The sequence below is a fragment of the Drosophila biarmipes genome, chromosome 2R (genome assembly GCF_025231255.1).
Source record: "Drosophila biarmipes strain raj3 chromosome 2R, RU_DBia_V1.1, whole genome shotgun sequence".
Classification (NCBI taxonomy): Eukaryota; Metazoa; Arthropoda; class Insecta; order Diptera; family Drosophilidae; genus Drosophila; species Drosophila biarmipes.
This window is the reverse complement of record NC_066615.1, coordinates 9310888-9326987: the sequence shown is the minus strand read 5'-3', so window position 1 is coordinate 9326987 and position 16100 is coordinate 9310888. Positions and strand designations below refer to the sequence as shown.

General features: G+C 41.5%; 7 protein-coding genes across 9 annotated transcripts in view; 4 read left to right on the top strand and 3 right to left on the bottom strand.

Moving 5' to 3' along the window:
- Positions 1-193: 193 nt before the first annotated feature.
- On the bottom strand, positions 194-918 carry LOC108026962 (nuclear receptor 2C2-associated protein). The gene is made up of 3 exons (XM_017098177.2): positions 753-918; positions 611-701; positions 194-546 (listed from the first exon to the last, which is right to left on the bottom strand). The coding sequence occupies exons 1-3, from the start codon at positions 785-787 to the stop codon at positions 253-255; spliced, it is 420 nt and encodes a 139-aa protein (XP_016953666.1). The 5' UTR covers positions 788-918; the 3' UTR covers positions 194-252.
- Positions 919-1020: 102 nt separating this feature from the next.
- Positions 1021-2035, top strand: LOC108026961 (AP-3 complex subunit sigma-2). The gene is made up of 4 exons (XM_017098176.3): positions 1021-1178; positions 1235-1326; positions 1384-1586; positions 1644-2035. The coding sequence occupies exons 1-4, from the start codon at positions 1110-1112 to the stop codon at positions 1853-1855; spliced, it is 576 nt and encodes a 191-aa protein (XP_016953665.1). The 5' UTR covers positions 1021-1109; the 3' UTR covers positions 1856-2035.
- Positions 2036-2146: 111 nt separating this feature from the next.
- LOC108026865 (uncharacterized) lies at positions 2147-3137 on the bottom strand. Its single transcript, XM_017098051.3, has 2 exons — positions 2664-3137; positions 2147-2600 (listed from the first exon to the last, which is right to left on the bottom strand). Exons 1-2 carry the CDS (start codon positions 3063-3065, stop codon positions 2202-2204), a joined length of 801 nt encoding a protein of 266 aa, XP_016953540.1. The 5' UTR covers positions 3066-3137; the 3' UTR covers positions 2147-2201.
- Positions 3138-3351: 214 nt separating this feature from the next.
- Positions 3352-10970, top strand: LOC108026864 (zinc finger protein Xfin). Of its 2 annotated transcripts, none has more exons than XM_050887794.1 (3): positions 3352-3497; positions 9051-9344; positions 9406-10970. In XM_050887794.1, the coding sequence occupies exon 3, from the start codon at positions 9447-9449 to the stop codon at positions 10641-10643; it is 1197 nt and encodes a 398-aa protein (XP_050743751.1). In that variant the 5' UTR covers positions 3352-3497; positions 9051-9344; positions 9406-9446; the 3' UTR covers positions 10644-10970. The 2 variants fall into 2 exon arrangements, with proteins under 2 accessions (XP_050743751.1, XP_050743752.1); XM_050887795.1 differs by having other exon boundaries at positions 3354-3371.
- LOC108026650 (inner nuclear membrane protein Man1) overlaps positions 3352-16100 on the top strand; it is an 80463-nt gene continuing 67714 nt past the window's right edge. Inside the window, exon 1 of one of the 2 annotated variants that reach the window (XM_050887788.1) lies at positions 3352-3497. The gene's annotated coding sequence lies outside the window, so the exon portion shown is untranslated. The remainder of the gene's footprint in view (positions 3498-16100) is intronic. The other variant, XM_050887786.1, reaches the window with a different exon arrangement.
- On the top strand, positions 11165-14201 carry LOC108026685 (anaphase-promoting complex subunit 2). Its single transcript, XM_044092461.2, has 8 exons — positions 11165-11314; positions 11377-11893; positions 11954-12192; positions 12250-12430; positions 12496-13197; positions 13258-13521; positions 13585-13826; positions 13886-14201. The coding sequence occupies exons 1-8, from the start codon at positions 11252-11254 to the stop codon at positions 14084-14086; spliced, it is 2409 nt and encodes an 802-aa protein (XP_043948396.1). The 5' UTR covers positions 11165-11251; the 3' UTR covers positions 14087-14201.
- On the bottom strand, positions 14344-16024 carry LOC108026689 (uncharacterized). Its single transcript, XM_017097777.2, has 2 exons — positions 14904-16024; positions 14344-14841 (listed from the first exon to the last, which is right to left on the bottom strand). Exons 1-2 carry the CDS (start codon positions 15651-15653, stop codon positions 14632-14634), a joined length of 960 nt encoding a protein of 319 aa, XP_016953266.1. The 5' UTR covers positions 15654-16024; the 3' UTR covers positions 14344-14631.

The window sequence follows — 16100 nt, the reverse complement described above, 5'->3', positions numbered from 1 at the left end:
ATTTATCGTTTACTTTGACACATCCACAGGGGTTTTATCAACCCTTAAAGGGCTTACCCAGTCTAAATTAAATTAATGAAATTGATAGCCCATCAGTTTTAGCAGAGGCAGGATGAGTCAGCTTAATTTATGGCTGATAACCATGACCGAGCCATTAGCGTTTCAATGTTTTCTGATAACAAATGGAGATAGATAATTGTCCAATTTTATACACTTTGATAAGCATAGAGTGTGGTACATAACTACTTAGGACTAGCTTAACAATTGCAGGTTGTAAACAATGATTCGGCCAAAGAAATCTGTGCTGGACTCGAAGATGAACTTTATCTTTGAGCAGGCTTTCTCCCGGGCTGCATCTTGAACCTGAAACAGCTGGGGGGAGTTTATATCTTCTGGGTAGAAGGGTTCTTGATGTATTTCAGCACCATCAGCGGAGAACATAATCAGTTCCGATTTCAGACCAGCGAATCCTCCTTGAAACTGAAAGCTAAATCCTGAAATGTTTTGCGGCTCATCAAAACTGACTGTGATCCACTGGGGTCTTCCCTGGAAAAACGCTGATATTTAACAAATATGTTTTTAAATTAATTAACAAACATGTTATACATACTTCATCGGAGGTCCAGGAAGTCTCTTCTTTCGCATCAAACATGAACTGCTTTCCATATTGCTTCACTTCCTTGTTTAAAACCGAGCTCACCCTAAAAAATAGTTATTAACAATAAGATATAGAAAAAATATTTCAATGTTACCTGCAGTTGAAGTTTACATTTGTTAAAATATCCATATTATCATTAAAATGGTAAATAAACAAAACGCGGACCGCGAGGTTAGAGATATTAGAGATGGGTAATTATTAGGGGTCTTACAACTCTTTTAGGGAAAAAGACTGTCATATTTAACAATTACTTGCTTTTAGTAACAACTTAACTTGTGAAGCTGTTTAAATATTTCTATTTTTATTATTTTATAATAAATAAATTTCTGCTTCAAGAAATATCGATATTTTAAAACCTACACCAAGTATTGATTTTGCAGCCCTCGTCGAAAAAGCAAAACAGCTGGCAGTTTAAACGTTTACATTTTTTTTAATCGTCAAAGAAACTGAAATGATAAAAGCTATACTTGTCTTTAATAATCATGGGAAGCCGAGGCTGTCGAAATTCTACCAGTATTTCGTAAGTGCTTCATCATGTTAGCAAGTTCTCCATATTATCATGACTTTTCTTTGCAGGATGAAAGCCTGCAGCAACAAATAATCAAGGAGACGTTTCAGCTGGTTTCCAAGCGGGATGACAATGTTTGCAACTTTCTGGAGGGCGGAAGGTGAGTAATACTTGGTGGCATACACTCGGAGTACCTTAACCCCCATTCCTTCTCTAGCCTAATTGGCGGATCGGACTACAAGCTTATCTACAGACACTATGCCACGCTGTACTTTGTTTTCTGTGTGGACTCCTCAGAGAGCGAACTGGGCATCCTTGACTTGATCCAGGTCTTCGTGGAAACCCTTGACAAGTGCTTCGAAAACGTCTGTGAGCTGGACCTCATATTCCACGCCGATGCCGTCCACCACATTCTCTCAGGTTTGGAAGCTAACTCACTCGTATCCCTACTGGATTGTCATCCTAACATTCTTTCAGAACTGGTCATGGGGGGAATGGTCCTGCAGACCAACATGAACGACATTATGGCCAGGATCGAGGAGCAGAACAAGATCGTCAAGCAGGAGGCGGGTATTTCGGCAGCGCCAGCGCGGGCTGTGAGCGCCGTAAAGAGTATGAACATTCCGCAACAGATTAAAGATATAAAGTTACCTGATCTGCCGCAGGCAATTAAGGACTTTAAGTTCTGACAATTGTACGTCTCATAATCTCATACCTATTTATAATCTGTTGAAGTTAGTGCTTTCCTCAGTCCTTCAAGAATTTCCAGCAGCAGTCGACTGTTTTCGTAATGTTAGGTCCCATTGATTTTACACATGTATCTCCTCTACCGAATAAATATGCAAATTAATTACCAGTAGCAAGTACAAGTTATCCAGATCTTTTATTGCTCAACAGGGTGAAGTTTTGTCCACTTCCGGTTTACTGAGATTGGTGCTTAAAATGCACATACAAAATGCCTTTGAGTATTCTGTGTGCTGTATCTATTTAAAATTTACTTGAACTGTACAACGATGCCCTTACTTAATTCTAAAATCAACTGTTTGTACTTGGAATCTCAAGATCATCTTCCTCGCCGACTTCTAGCATAACTTGCATAATCCTTCGCTTCAGCCTCTTGCGGGAAACTTCGGAGTTCAGGTTGCGGAATTCACTGGCGATTAACTCGCCAAAGGCGTCCCATTGGTCCCGACCACTGGGTGGTATATGAACAGCCGCGGAAACAGTGGGTGATTCTGCCAATCGACTCGGAGCAGATGAGTTGCACGGCGGCGCAGGTTCGGGAGGCAAAGGAGTGGGTTCGCTGACCTTTGGAACCTCACTGGTTTCTACATCGTTTTTTACAAACACGGACTCCAAGCTTTCTATTGAGGATTGACTGTGCTTTTCCGCTTCTTGCTCGGAGAAACTGAAGTCCAGCTTTGTGATCATTTTCTACAGATATAAAGGAAAGACTGCTTAACATATGGGTTTCAGATTGAGATAGAGGTAGCGCACCTTGCACTGAGGTCCCTGCTGATACCCTGGGCGCGGTTCTATCACAGAACGCAGAAACATCAGCGTTTTGAAGTGCTCCCATCGACAGGTCTTCTCGGAGTCCCCTCCAGACTCCTCAAGTCGTCTCTCCAGCTTCTTGAGTTCCGAATTGAATTGGTTACGAAGATTGTGCACCTTCTTGCCATAGTCGTTCTTAGTTATCCCCAGGGAGTCGCAGATGGAACTGATGGCCTTAGCCCTGCAGTCCTTGTTTTTGTACAGCTCGGAGTAGTGGTTCCACAAGCAATCCGATGCGCGGTACAGCTCAATCAGCCTGGCAATCTTCTCGCGCGTCCAAATAGTCTGCTTCCTTCTCTGCCTCTTGGCCAGTTGAGTAACGCCAGCCTCCTCGGACTTAGGCATTTTGTGTTGTTAGCAATAGGCTAATGTGCATTTCCAGGAATTTGCTTCAGTGCAGATTGGGGATGGGCAAAGCAAACCTATCGACCATCGGAAAGTATCGATAACAGACAGCATTTTGCAGTATTTTGTATGAGGGCAACCGATAGTTGGTTTCACGCACGAATGCGACTCGCATCATTAGCAGTTATCGACTAGTCGATATATCTCATCGCAATTAAATACATGTACTACAATATATAAATAAAATAAAGTAAAATAAGTAACTTTCGCGTGCTGACTGTTGCATGCAACGGAGGTGTTTGAGCAGTGTGTGATACCGATTTTTACTTATTCTGTTTTTTTTCAAAACAAAAATATAACGTAATATATACGTTTAATACCTTTTATAAATATTTGTCTGTTGTTATTGGTTAAATAAACAATCAATTACGGGTAAAGTTACTCCAAGAAAAATGGCCTCCTCCGAGGCCAAGGGTAAAAACCCTTATTCGGAGCTGAGCAACGTTAAAAGGCCGAAATTATCGCCCTTAAATAAAAAGAAAAAACCTACGGATAACAATTTAGTAGAATCGGAAAGCGAAGAAGTTGTGATGAAAGAAGTCATTGACCCTGTAAGTCATCCGAGTCCAACCAGCCAAGTAAGTGGTAAAGCTATAACGGATCCTGCTAGCAAAGAAGAGAAGAGAGAAAGTGGAAATTTGGAAAACAACGGATACTCGTACAGCAGCGCTCACAAGGGACCCTTTGTGGTCTACATAGACAAAATTGGTGAAACCAATGGCGAAAACCGACCTAGAAGAGTTCCTATAAATCCTCTTGAACTAAATGCTGTCCTGCTAAAATTAAATATTAAAGATATAATTTCAGTAAATAAGATTGGTTATGGGCGCTGCAAGGCTGAGTGCAAGTCAGCAACGGCAGCTAATAGCATCCTGTCCTCAAATCTTAAAAGTAATGGTTACGAACCTAAAATTCTTAAGCATTTCATTTTTAAAATGGGTATTATTTTTAATATTCCGACAAAATTTTCCGACTCTGAACTTAAGGAGTACATTTCTTCTCCAGTACCTATTCAAGAAATAATTCGTGTGAAGACTAAGGACCGAGACAATAAAGATATTTTTATTAACACTCCTAGGGTTAAGATTCTTTTTAAAGGTACTCAAATTCCCAACGAGATTGTCTTCCTGTACACCAAAATTAATGTTAGTCCATATGTTCCTTTTAGTCAATGTTTTCGTTGTTTTAGATTTAATCACTTTGCTCAGCATTGTAAACAAACTGAACAAAAATGCAGTAAATGTTCTCTTTCGCATTCAAGAGAACAACAATGTAATCAACTCGTTTGTGCCAACTGCAAACAAAATCACCCAGCCACCTCTCTTGAGTGCCCTGCTCGTAAGAGAGCGTACGCTATCCAGAAATGTATGACTATTGAGAATTTATCACGAAATGAAACGAAGATTAGGTACCCCTCTCTCTTCCAAATTTTAGATGAAGTCGACACCAACGACTTAACCCACTTCCCCCAGCCAACATGGCAAAGAAAATCTGCCAATCCAGTGTTACAAAATAATACCAAAATAGCTACCCAACAAATATTTGCACAAAACCCTTTTAATAAGGTTGTTAAGAACTCTCTTAACAAGAAAAACGAAGATAAAAATTCACGCGACACTATGATCAGCTGGAAAGCTGCTCTTTATGAACATGAGTACACTCCAAACGAAAAGTTTTCTCTCATTCATTCTAATCCACCTAGTTCCTCACCCTCTAGTCAACCTTTTTTAGACAATCCAGCTCTTGAAGCTGCGGAGAATAGCTTAAATCAATTAGCTTCTGAAATATCCTCATTTCTAGTCAACGAAACAACCAATTTAGTACCTGAATCAAGAAACTTTTTAGAGAATTTAAGAAACAGAATAGCACTTACAAACTCAAAAATTGATTTGTTCAAAATTAATCAACTTGTTTAATTTTGAATAATAACTTTTTTATTTATTTATTTATCTATTTACTTATTTTTCTGATTTTTTTTTTTTTTTTTTTTTTTTTTTTCTGTTAAATTAATTGTTTTTTATTTATTCGTTTTTCTTTTCTCTTTCATTTGTCTATCTGTTTTCATTTGAAAATAAAACATAAAGTTATATTATTTAAATGACAATAAAAATCCTACAGTATAATATTCAGAGCTTAACTGCTAATAATAACAAACAATTACTAGAATTATTCTTAGTAAACAATAACATAGACATAGCAATTTTATCAGAGATATGGATTTCCAATAATTCCATGTGTAGCTTGGCAAATTATAATTTTGTATGTAAGCCGCGTAACGATGGTTATGGAGGCGTTGGAATTTACTTAAAAAAACACATACGCTTTAAACAAATCAACTGTGATATTAGCTTAGAAGTCATTGGTATCCGTACAATTAACCTAAGAAATAATATTAATATTTTCAGTGTCTATGCTGCTCCCAGCACAGACATTAATTCTTTTCAACAAGGCTGCGATGATCTATTTACTATTGCTGCTCAATCGAGTGGTCTAACTGTCATAGGTGGTGACTTCAATGCCAAATCCAGCATTTGGGGTAATAATACTCAAGATGTCAGAGGCGGTATTTTAGAAAATTCCCTCTTACACTCCGGTTTCTTTTGCCTTAACAACGGCTCTCCAACTTACTCCCATAACCCATCCTATACTTCAACACTCGATCTCACTTTCATTAATAGTAGCAATCTTTGTTCTAACTGGTCCTCAATAAATTCTAAAATATCAAATAGCAATCATTTCCCAATCTTAATTGAAATAGACCAAATTTCTGCTTCGACTAATATTATTAAATTTAACCATAATAAAATAATCAAAGACTTTTCCAAAATTCAAATTACAACGTTAGATAGCATTTCCAACTTATCCCAAACAATACACTGTAATAATTCAATTAAAATAAATACAAACAATAGATATGTTCCAAAAAAGTATTGGGACGAGGTATGTGAAAAATTGTTTAGATTAAGAAACGCGTGCAGACAAAAATATTTTAAATCCAAACTACAATCTGATGCTATTGCCTATATTAACAGTAATAAAAAACTTAACAACTATTATTATAAAATGAGAAAAGAAAACCTCAATAAGCTAGCAGAAGACATTTCTAACCCCTCTTCTCTGAAAGATATGTGGAACAAAATCAAAAATCTTAAACTTTTTAAACAAATTAAACCGTCAAACAGTGCAATATCTGACTCAGAACATAGAGATTTTCTCAATCAAATAGCCACAGCTCCCAACACTGCGATGTGTCCTGACGTATCTTTTTCTCCTGATCTGCTTTATAGATATACCAACTCTAATTTCTCAGCGCGTGAACTTCTTGACTTCCTTAACTCTCGTAACCCAGACTCGGCTAAGGGTCTTGACAACATTTCATACAGAATGCTTCTATCTCTACCCTTAAGTCAAATAGAAAAACTGGTATCCCTGCTAAACATTACTTTAGACAATGGGTTTATTCCAGATCAGTGGCGGAAAATAAGGGTTATACCTGTTCCCAAAAAAAATCTAGACTCTTCAATTATTACCAACAACAGACCTATCTGCCTTCTAAGTGTGACTTTTAAGTGCTTAGAAGGTTTGATTAAATTGCGGATGGAAGAGTACATTAATAAAAATAAAATTCTGCCACCAAGATCCTATGCGTTCAGAAAAAACCATTCTACTGCCCAATGCATCAACGATGTAATAAATAACATAGCCAACCTAAAAGCTCGTGGTTTCCACGTTACCGCAGCGGTTTTAGACTTAAGTAAAGCCTTTGATGCCGTCAATATCCCTATTCTGGGTAGCAAATTAGTTAGTTTGGGTTTCGACCACAATCATATTTATTTCATTATAAACTTCCTTAGTAAAAGAGTTCTCACTATGGGTACTGCAGAGATAACTGTAAACAAAGGAGTTAGTCAAGGTAGTTGTCTGAGTCCAATCCTCTTTAATTTATATACAGCTGAGCTTCACAGCTTAAGTAATGACCATGACAGTATTCTGTTCCAGTACGCTGACGACTTCTTTCTAGTCTGTTATGACAAAGTCTTTTCGATGGCTGAAGAGAAATTAGAACAAAAAGTAAATAGGTTTATGGAACTGTGCAATATTAATAATCTTACTTTTAATCCAGACAAATCAGCCACCATTCATTTTAATCTAAGAAAAAAACCTTTAAGTATCTTGTGCAATAATATTATTTTAAAAAATGTAAATAGTATAAATTATTTAGGTAGAGTCATAAGTTCAAACAACTCGTCTGTTCAGCATGTAAATAAAACGATCTCTAAATCGAATCAAACGAATATGTTTATTCAAATGCTCAGTGGTTGCCGCTTCGGAGTACATCCAAGCAAGTCACTACTCTTTTATAAAGCATTTATTAGAACTAGATATGAATACGCCTGCTCCTCTTTTTCAAACATATCAAAATCAGTACAAAACAATATAAATAAGCATGCTAATTTCCACCTTAGAAAGGCCTTAGGACTTATTAAATCGACTCCAATTAATATTATTTATAATCTTGCAGCTGAACTTCCTCCAGCTTATAGGATTAAATTCGCTACAGCGAAGGAGTTGGCCAAAACGTTCGCTCATGGACTACCATCTGCGTCGCTTCTGTCAAACTCCTTTGTAGCCAAAAATACTAGTTACAGTAGAATTTATGCTGAATTTAAAAATATCCTGGATAGTATTGCTCCTATTTGTCCTTACTCTCTGTCCACACGCAAGATTTCAGTTGACACAAATTTCTTTAAAGGTACTTGTACAAATAAAAAAATGGCAAACGAGACTATAATTCTCTCTTTATTTAAAGAAAAAATAAGAAGTTTAACCTCAAAAAATATGGAAATCATCTTCACGGATGGTTCTGTGTCGGAAAATTTTACAGGAGGTGCCTTTGTCCACTTAAATTCCAATTCGATAAAAAGTTTCTACACCGACAAAAAACTATCGTCGCTGACTGCTGAACTCACAGCCCTAGAAAAAGCCATTGACTTCGGTATTTCAAAAAAGTTCTCCAAAATAGCAATTTTAACTGACAGTCTTGGTGCCATCCAGACAATAAAGAACACGAACTCCAAAAACTGCATCTCTCAATGCATTCTGAAAAAAGTCATAAACAACCCAACCCTGCTATCCATAGAATTTCACCACATTCCAAGCCATTCCAATATTTGGGAAAACGATCTCGCAGATACAGCGGCTAAAAATGCTAAAATTAACGGCTCTTTCGCACCCGTCAGATGGACCCTTAAGGACGCAATCAATCATATGTTCGCGCAAATAAAACAAGACTGGGAGCGTGAATACAGTCTGTTCTCATTAGAGCGTAACAAGGGTTACTCTCTCCTCTCACCATATACCACTTCCAAGCCTTGGTTTAAAAACAAAGAACACCTATTCAACCGTATAGAAACGAAGACTCTAAACAGAATCTTAAGCGGACATGCTTTTGACAAATACACACTTTCCAAAATGAAAGTCTACGATAACGCCCTATGCGATTCGTGTAACGTTAATGAAGACATTTCGCATATTTTGTTAAATTGCTCAAAATATACACCAACAAGACAAAATTATCCAACACTACTTAAATATAACGATATCTATCGTTTACTTGGAAATGAACCAATTGAAAATTGGACATCGATTACCAGTTTCATTCGAGCTGCTAATATTAATATCTAATACAACACACTCCACACTGCTCATTTAACACACTATAACACCATCCACGCTTATACCAACTCACAAAATCTCAAAATTAAAATTTCTCACACATATTGATAACATTTTCATCGCTTATCGTTCATCGTCATCGCTCATCGTTCATTGTCATCATAACATCACCAGAAACTACTGCACGATATTTACATAGCTGTCCATTAAATTTTGTTTTTCTTGAAATTTAATTTCATACATTGGCAGTGGCGTTAACCCGTTCCAACGGGGCGGCCAAATAATTCTTCCCTCTTCACGGAAGGAAGTAACTTAATATTTAAAAAAAAAAAAAAAAAAATAAAATAAGTAAATCCGCTGGAAAATGCATTCGCGCTAGCCGAAAGCCATTGGAAAATGTGCGCGGGGCACCCGAATCTAATGTAGACTGTTTTCCGTGCTGGCTATGGTAAGGAGGGACCACAAAACTGATAAATCCGAGGCCGACGCCCACTGAATGCTGTTTCCTGTACAGGAGTGTAGTTTTGGATAAACGCAATTTGGGTAATTAAAGAGCTCCGTTCACGCCCACCTGGCTCTACAGCACCTCCGTTCTCGATTCCAGACACTCTAGATAGCCGCCAGCGAACCCCGAACGTAAGCGCAATGTCACAAGTAATACCCAACACGCCCACACCCCAAATGCTGACGACATCAACGCCCATAGAACCCATGAAACCACCACCAGCGTTTCCCACGCTAGGCGGCGCGAACATTCACGAGCAGGCGTCCGATATGATTATACGGGCCTCCACGATTTTCGAGGAGCTCAAGCACAACGACGCGAACCTGGAGAACGTGCCCCACCACGGAGTTGAGACTGAGCCGGAGGAGGACTCCGCGTACGGCGAAAACGGCAACTCTAAGATCCGCATAATGCCCAGTGTAAAGCTAATGGCCACACCCCCTTCCTCCGATCCCAAACGTAAGTTCGTTTGCCCGTACGACAACTGTACAAAGAGCTACGGCAAGAGCTCCCACCTGCGGTCCCACCTTACCTGGCACACGGGCATCAAGCCCTTCGTCTGCAGCGAGCCCAAGTGCGGCAAGGGATTCACGCGCTCTGACGAGCTCAACCGGCACCTGCGGACGCACACCGGCGAGAAGCCCTTCGAGTGCATCCAATGCACCAAGAAGTTCTCACGCAGCGACCACCTCACCAAGCACCTGGCCACCCACGACCGCCAGCTGAAGAGCAGCCCGACGAAGAAATCGTTGCCGACAAGCGGAGGTGGGGGCGGCATGCGACTCAAGCCCTCAAAAAAACACTCCCAGTCGGAGTCAGACTCGGGCTTTCACTTCATAGCCGCGATGGTAGGTTGCGGGGAGCCTACCATGGAGCACCACCATCATCAGCAGCAGAGTCAACACCAGCACCAGCAGTCCGTCGACAGCCACCAGAAGCCACTGAAGATCAAACTGGAAAGGCCAGAGCACAGCGACAAGTACCAGATCGTGGCCCCGGAGCACCAGCACCCGAGTCAGGGCCAGAACCAGCTGCCACCTTTCCTGGACCAGGCCAAGCCCGAGGTGAAATACGAGCCGGTCGATGAAATTGTACATACCCTCTCTCAGTTACCACCGGCGGACGGTCCCGGCACCTACGGGATGCCGCAGTTCGTCCAGGATCGGCCTTTCCGCTGCCGGCAGTGCGAGAAGCGCTTCAAGCGGCAGGACGACCTCAACCGCCACATACGAACGCACACTGGCGAGAAGCCCTACGCCTGTCCGCAGTGCTGTCGCCGATTCGTGAGAAGCGACCACTTGAAAAAGCACCAGCAGACGCATTTGAAGATACGATAGAAACTATTCTTAGTTATACTCCTTAAGTCGCTAGCCACTGGCATCCGCAACCAATTCATATTGGCTAAAACACGGCGTGTGTCGGGTGACGCACACAGTACAATAAAATTAAATAAATTCGCAATCTAACACTATTCCTATGCAGATCTACGCTGGCTCTTAAATCTCAATTTGTATGTATGTAAATAAGTCGTATGCAATTTTAATTTTAATTCTAATTGTTTTGTGTGTGCCAGAACATGAAGATATATTTCTAAACATCTTGCTGTTTTTTACATTTGGCTACTGTCTCAACCGTATCCATTAATATAAAGTATGCAGTAAAAAGTTGTGTGTTTATGGGGTAGATGATGAAAATGGCAACTCATCAGGCGGCTTTAATGGGTTTGCTCTCTCATAGTAATAGGATTTTCCTGGAAACATAAGTTTCATAATTAAAGAGGCAAGTATTTCAAGTTTTCAGATATATTGTATCTAATGAATAAAGAATCCATCGTCTATCGATAAGAACCCGCTTTATCGATAATAACACTGCCATCACCATTCTCATTTTGATTTTGCAATTTGAGAAATGATTTTCTATTGTCAAAAGTAATCAAGCAGAAACAATGAGCGACTTCGATGCCTTGTGGGCGAATGTGTTAAAGATTTTCCCAGTCTTGGGTGGAGCGGTAGGTTTACTTCGTTGATTAACTGACAATGATATGTTCTTTAGCCCACCATCCTCGTTCAGAACGCGGTTTCCAGTGATTCAGTTGAGCAGAAGGTATTCGAAAATGTGCGAAGGCATTTGAAGATGTTGGGCAGCATAGACACCTTCGCGGCCCTGATTGATCTCGAAATCCAGTCGACTATTCGAAATGTCCTGGTGCCAAAGTTCTGGAAACACTTTCATGCCGGCTTGGTCCCGGCGGAACTGCAGAGCGGGATTGATGACCAAGCTCAGGCCATAGAAGCACTGCCCGATAAGAACCGCCTGTTCACCCAGTTTATAGATGCCATCAACGAACTGCACGATGGTTTCCTGAGCCTGATGCAGGTCAAACCCAGATTGATCCAGCTCATTGGAACCGAGGAAAAACCCGTCCCGAAATCGGTTAAGTTAATGCAGGAGGATGGGATCAAGAACAGCTTGAGGGACTCCTTGCTGGCTCAGCTGCCTCCCACTTTTAGTGTGGTCGTCGGGGCCTTCTATTGGGTGCACTTCAAGCTCTTTACTAAAGCCTCACATCTCGCCCTGACCACAGTTGGTATATATTATATACAGACATTATCAAGCAGTTCCAAATTTATCATTCTCTGCCTTTCAGACTCCGATGTGTTCGATGAGCTGCTGTGCGTCGGGTGCAACTTCGATGTGGAGCAGTGCTGCTGCCAGAAGCTGACGGAAATGGTCAACAAGACCAATATGAAGCTATTCGAGATGAACCTCATAGACCGTCTAACCGGGAGTGCTTTAACAGCCCTCATTAAGCTCAAAATCAAGGAGCATATCAACGACACCTGCATGGGCATTTTCGATAGGAGTCACCTCAAGCAGCTAGAAACTGTGAGTGGATATCCTCTTTACTGATCACTTGGAACTAAAAAACTTATCCCATTGCAGTGGCTCTCGGATGTTATAATGTCCTGGCTAACAAACATATTCACAGAATGGAAGTGCAAAGATAGCATTAGCGATTCGGAAGTTCCCGAGTCTGTTAAATCCTTCAAAGTCAAACTAACTTATTTTATGTACGAAACATTTGCTCAGAGCGTTATTGGGCAATTCTTCAGCATTATTATTGGTATGCATTTTCATATATCATTATAAATGGTCGTACTAATTTTTTTTTTGAAAAATGTTATATAGATTATCCAGATTCCATTCCGGCCATAGATGACTTGAAGATTTGCATGGAGAAAATTGATATGCGAGTCTACCTCACTGAATCTCTCAGAAGCTCGCTGGAAGCAAGGATTCTGCATCCTGGGGTCAACACCATGGATATATTGACCGGTTATGTGGCGGCGATTAAAGCTATTCGTCATCTGGATAATACAGGAGTGATCTTGGAAATGGTAACAGCTCCCATCAAAGATTACCTACGGAAGCGTAACGACACGGTGCGACGTGTGGTGACGGGGCTCACTGAAGAGGGACCCACTGACTTATCCGAGGAACTCGCCAAGGGAGAGTCCATTAAGGAGGGCAAGGACTCTGCCACCGATGAGTTCAGCAACTGGGAGAATTGGGAACCGGATCCGTTTGGAATAGATGCCAGTGTAATGCAGTACAACAGCTCGCGGAAAATGAGGTCGGCGGACATTATATCAATGGTGGTTGATATATACGGAAGTAAGGAGCTGTTCATGACAGAGTACCGCAATCTGATGGCAGATAGACTGCTGGCTCAGTTGGACTTTAATTCCGAAAAGGAAATTCGTAATCTGGAACTGCTGAAGATACGCTTCGGGGAATCCCTACTACACAGCTGCGAGGTGATGTTGAAAGACGTTACTGATTCGAAGAGGATTAACGCGCACATTCATAGCGATGGCAACCGTACTGAAAGTGGGTATCTTTCAATCTTAAATTATTCTGTTTGTTTTAATGGAACCTCTTTTATTCTAGATCAGTTGTTCGACATCTCCTCGCTGATTGTTTCTGCACAGTTTTGGCCTTCATTCAATAAGGAGAGTCTCCAACTACCCGAAGAGATCGAAAATGAGTTCAAGAAGTACACAAAGGCTTATGAGGCTTACAAAGGAAACCGTACGCTCAACTGGCGTACTGTGACTGGTCGTGTAAATATTGAAATTGAAATCGGCGACCGAACCATGGAAATGGTTGTGAGCCCCACGCTGGCGGTCATCATATACCATTTCCAGAACAAGAGTAAGGAAGATGCATCCACAATAAGATGCTTTGCTTATATAACGACAAAATAATGTGTTTCAGATGAATGGACTATCGAGGACCTGAGTTCTATTACAAAAGTTCCACCCTCTGCTCTGAGGCGTCGTCTGAGTTTTTGGCAAAATCACGGGTTGATTTCGGAAACGACACCAGGAGTATTCACTCTGTTGGAAAAGGAGTCTGAGAAATCCCAGTTCGAGGATATGAGTCTGGCAGAAGCCGACGAAGAGGATTTGGAATCCGCAATGGCTTCAGCCAGTGACCAAAGGGAAGAGGAACTACAAGTAAGTTTGCTTTAACTATCCCAATTATGGAACTGTTTACATGAAATCCTCCTACTTAGGTTTTCTGGTCCTACATTGTGGGCATGCTCACGAACCTGGACTCCATGCCAATAGACCGCATCCACCAGATGCTGAAGTTGTTTGCCTCCCACAGTGGCGGGGTCGAGTTTACTCAGGACGAGCTGAAGCACTTTTTGCAGCGCAAAGTCAGGGAGCACAAGCTGATATTTTCGGGTGGAGTTTATCAGCTGGCCAAATGAATTCGGGAGATTATCAAAATTAAGTTGCAAGCGACTGAAGAAATCATGAAATTAAATTGAACATGATAACGTTTATAAAATTTACAGTTCCTCGTTGAACGTTAATTTTTTCAAACTGTCTTCTTATCTATTTCTGTTCAGGGCTTATCTTTCGCACGTACACTGCAAAGCCGTTGCCTTAGAACTTGTTTGTGTATGACTTGGGGGTTCTGGACAGGAAGCATGCAATCAAGTGGAAAATAGAATACACCATAAGATACGTCTAATGCTTAATTTATTTTTAGTTTTACATTATTATTTATGCTATTCCCGTTTATCAACAAATTCAAACTTCTTACGGCTCTAAAACTAGGGGAGAAGAAAAATGTACTTGGTTTTGATATACTTTACTGGGCTAAACAGTTTTTGGCTTCATAAAATAAATCACGAATGCAGTGGCTAAATCGGTAACTTTATACACGCAAACAACTTGTGCTTAATTTAATGTTATAATCGTTCTAAACTGTAATCTGTACATCAAAAGTTACATCAGGTATGAAGACAGGCTAGTCCTCGTGCAAGAATCGAGCTTGGTAGACGTTTTCCCGGTGGTCCGGGGTCAGGACGGCGTTGAGAATCGGTGAAATTCGCTTTATTCTTTGCTGAAAGCGAGCCCGATCCCGCGCCATCACCTGCCACTCGCTCTTTCTGGCAGCCCGATAGGCGTAGTCCCAGGCGAGCATCACGTGAACTTCGGGTTTCATGTTGAAACGAACCTGTAAGTGTAGTTAGTTGATTAATTAGTAATGTTATTTTAAGTTGGAAATGGGGAACCCACTTTCTTGACGGAAGTCGAGCTGTCATTGCTGCACTCGCAGGGCTTGAGCTCCTCGGCATCGTCATCTTCGCCGCATGCCGCGAACTGCACGCTGCTGTCGTCATCATCGTCATCCTCGTCCTCTTCGTCGTCTTCCTCATTATCCTCGTCCTCCACCTCTGCGTCGTCCTCAAAGCAAATGAAGCTATCCTCGCTGCATTCAGAGAGGCTCCGCTGCCGCTGGAAACAGCTCTTGTCGGCCGATCTTCCCGAGCTACCTGCATTGTTGTTCCTGTCACTGGGCGCTTGACTAGTGGGGCACTCCTCTGCGGTTTCCTTGAAGCCGTGACGCGGATGCAGGTCGATGAAGAAGTAGCAGGAGGACGGCACGCAGCGCCGCAGGGCGTCTAGCTCGAGTCCCGCCATCTTGGCGACCGGCGGACTCTGGTTGACACAGTTGTGTAGCGCGGTCTGCATCTGGCTGACTACGTCCATGGCCATCAGCTTAAAGGACATCATGGTGGCCAGCGGGTCCAGGGGTTCTGGCTGCAGTTGCGGGATTCGCAGATCCTCGGGTACCTCAAGCGGTTTGACCTCGGGTGCCTCCTGATGCACCTTGTTTGGCTTCCACAGGGAACGGGAGCCAGCGGAAAGGGGCGACGGCCCGCACCGATAATGCTCGTAGATGGGGGAACTCATGTTCGCAATCAGGCGGAGAACAAAGAGGAAGGGGTCGAACAGCGCGCCCATAAGGCTGTGAAATTTCGACATCTAAACTTAAAGACACAGGTTTGCGTTTGCTGTGGGAATCCCTTGTGAGTGGCCATTTTCTTGAACTTGGCTTTGGGTGGCATCGTGGCCAGCTTAATTTGAAGCAGACTTATCCATGGTTACTGCGATTAACTAATATAATATGGAGTGAAATAACGCACATATATGGTGAAATGTTACGTATATCGCGCATCCGAATGTTTCAAATTAAGTGTTTTTCAGTTGTAGGCTAGTTCTGCTTTCGTTTCTAGCGTATACAGCGAAATATAATGTCCAGGCACAATAATATTCAGAGTTTTACACGTTTTATACCAGAATAGTTCCATACTTTTTCACGAGAGCTGAAAAATTATCGATAACAGACGTTGAATCACCTTGGACTGTGCTGTTGTTGTGAGCACTCACTCGCGCACCCGACAAATGTTTCAGATTCAAAATGGCGATCTC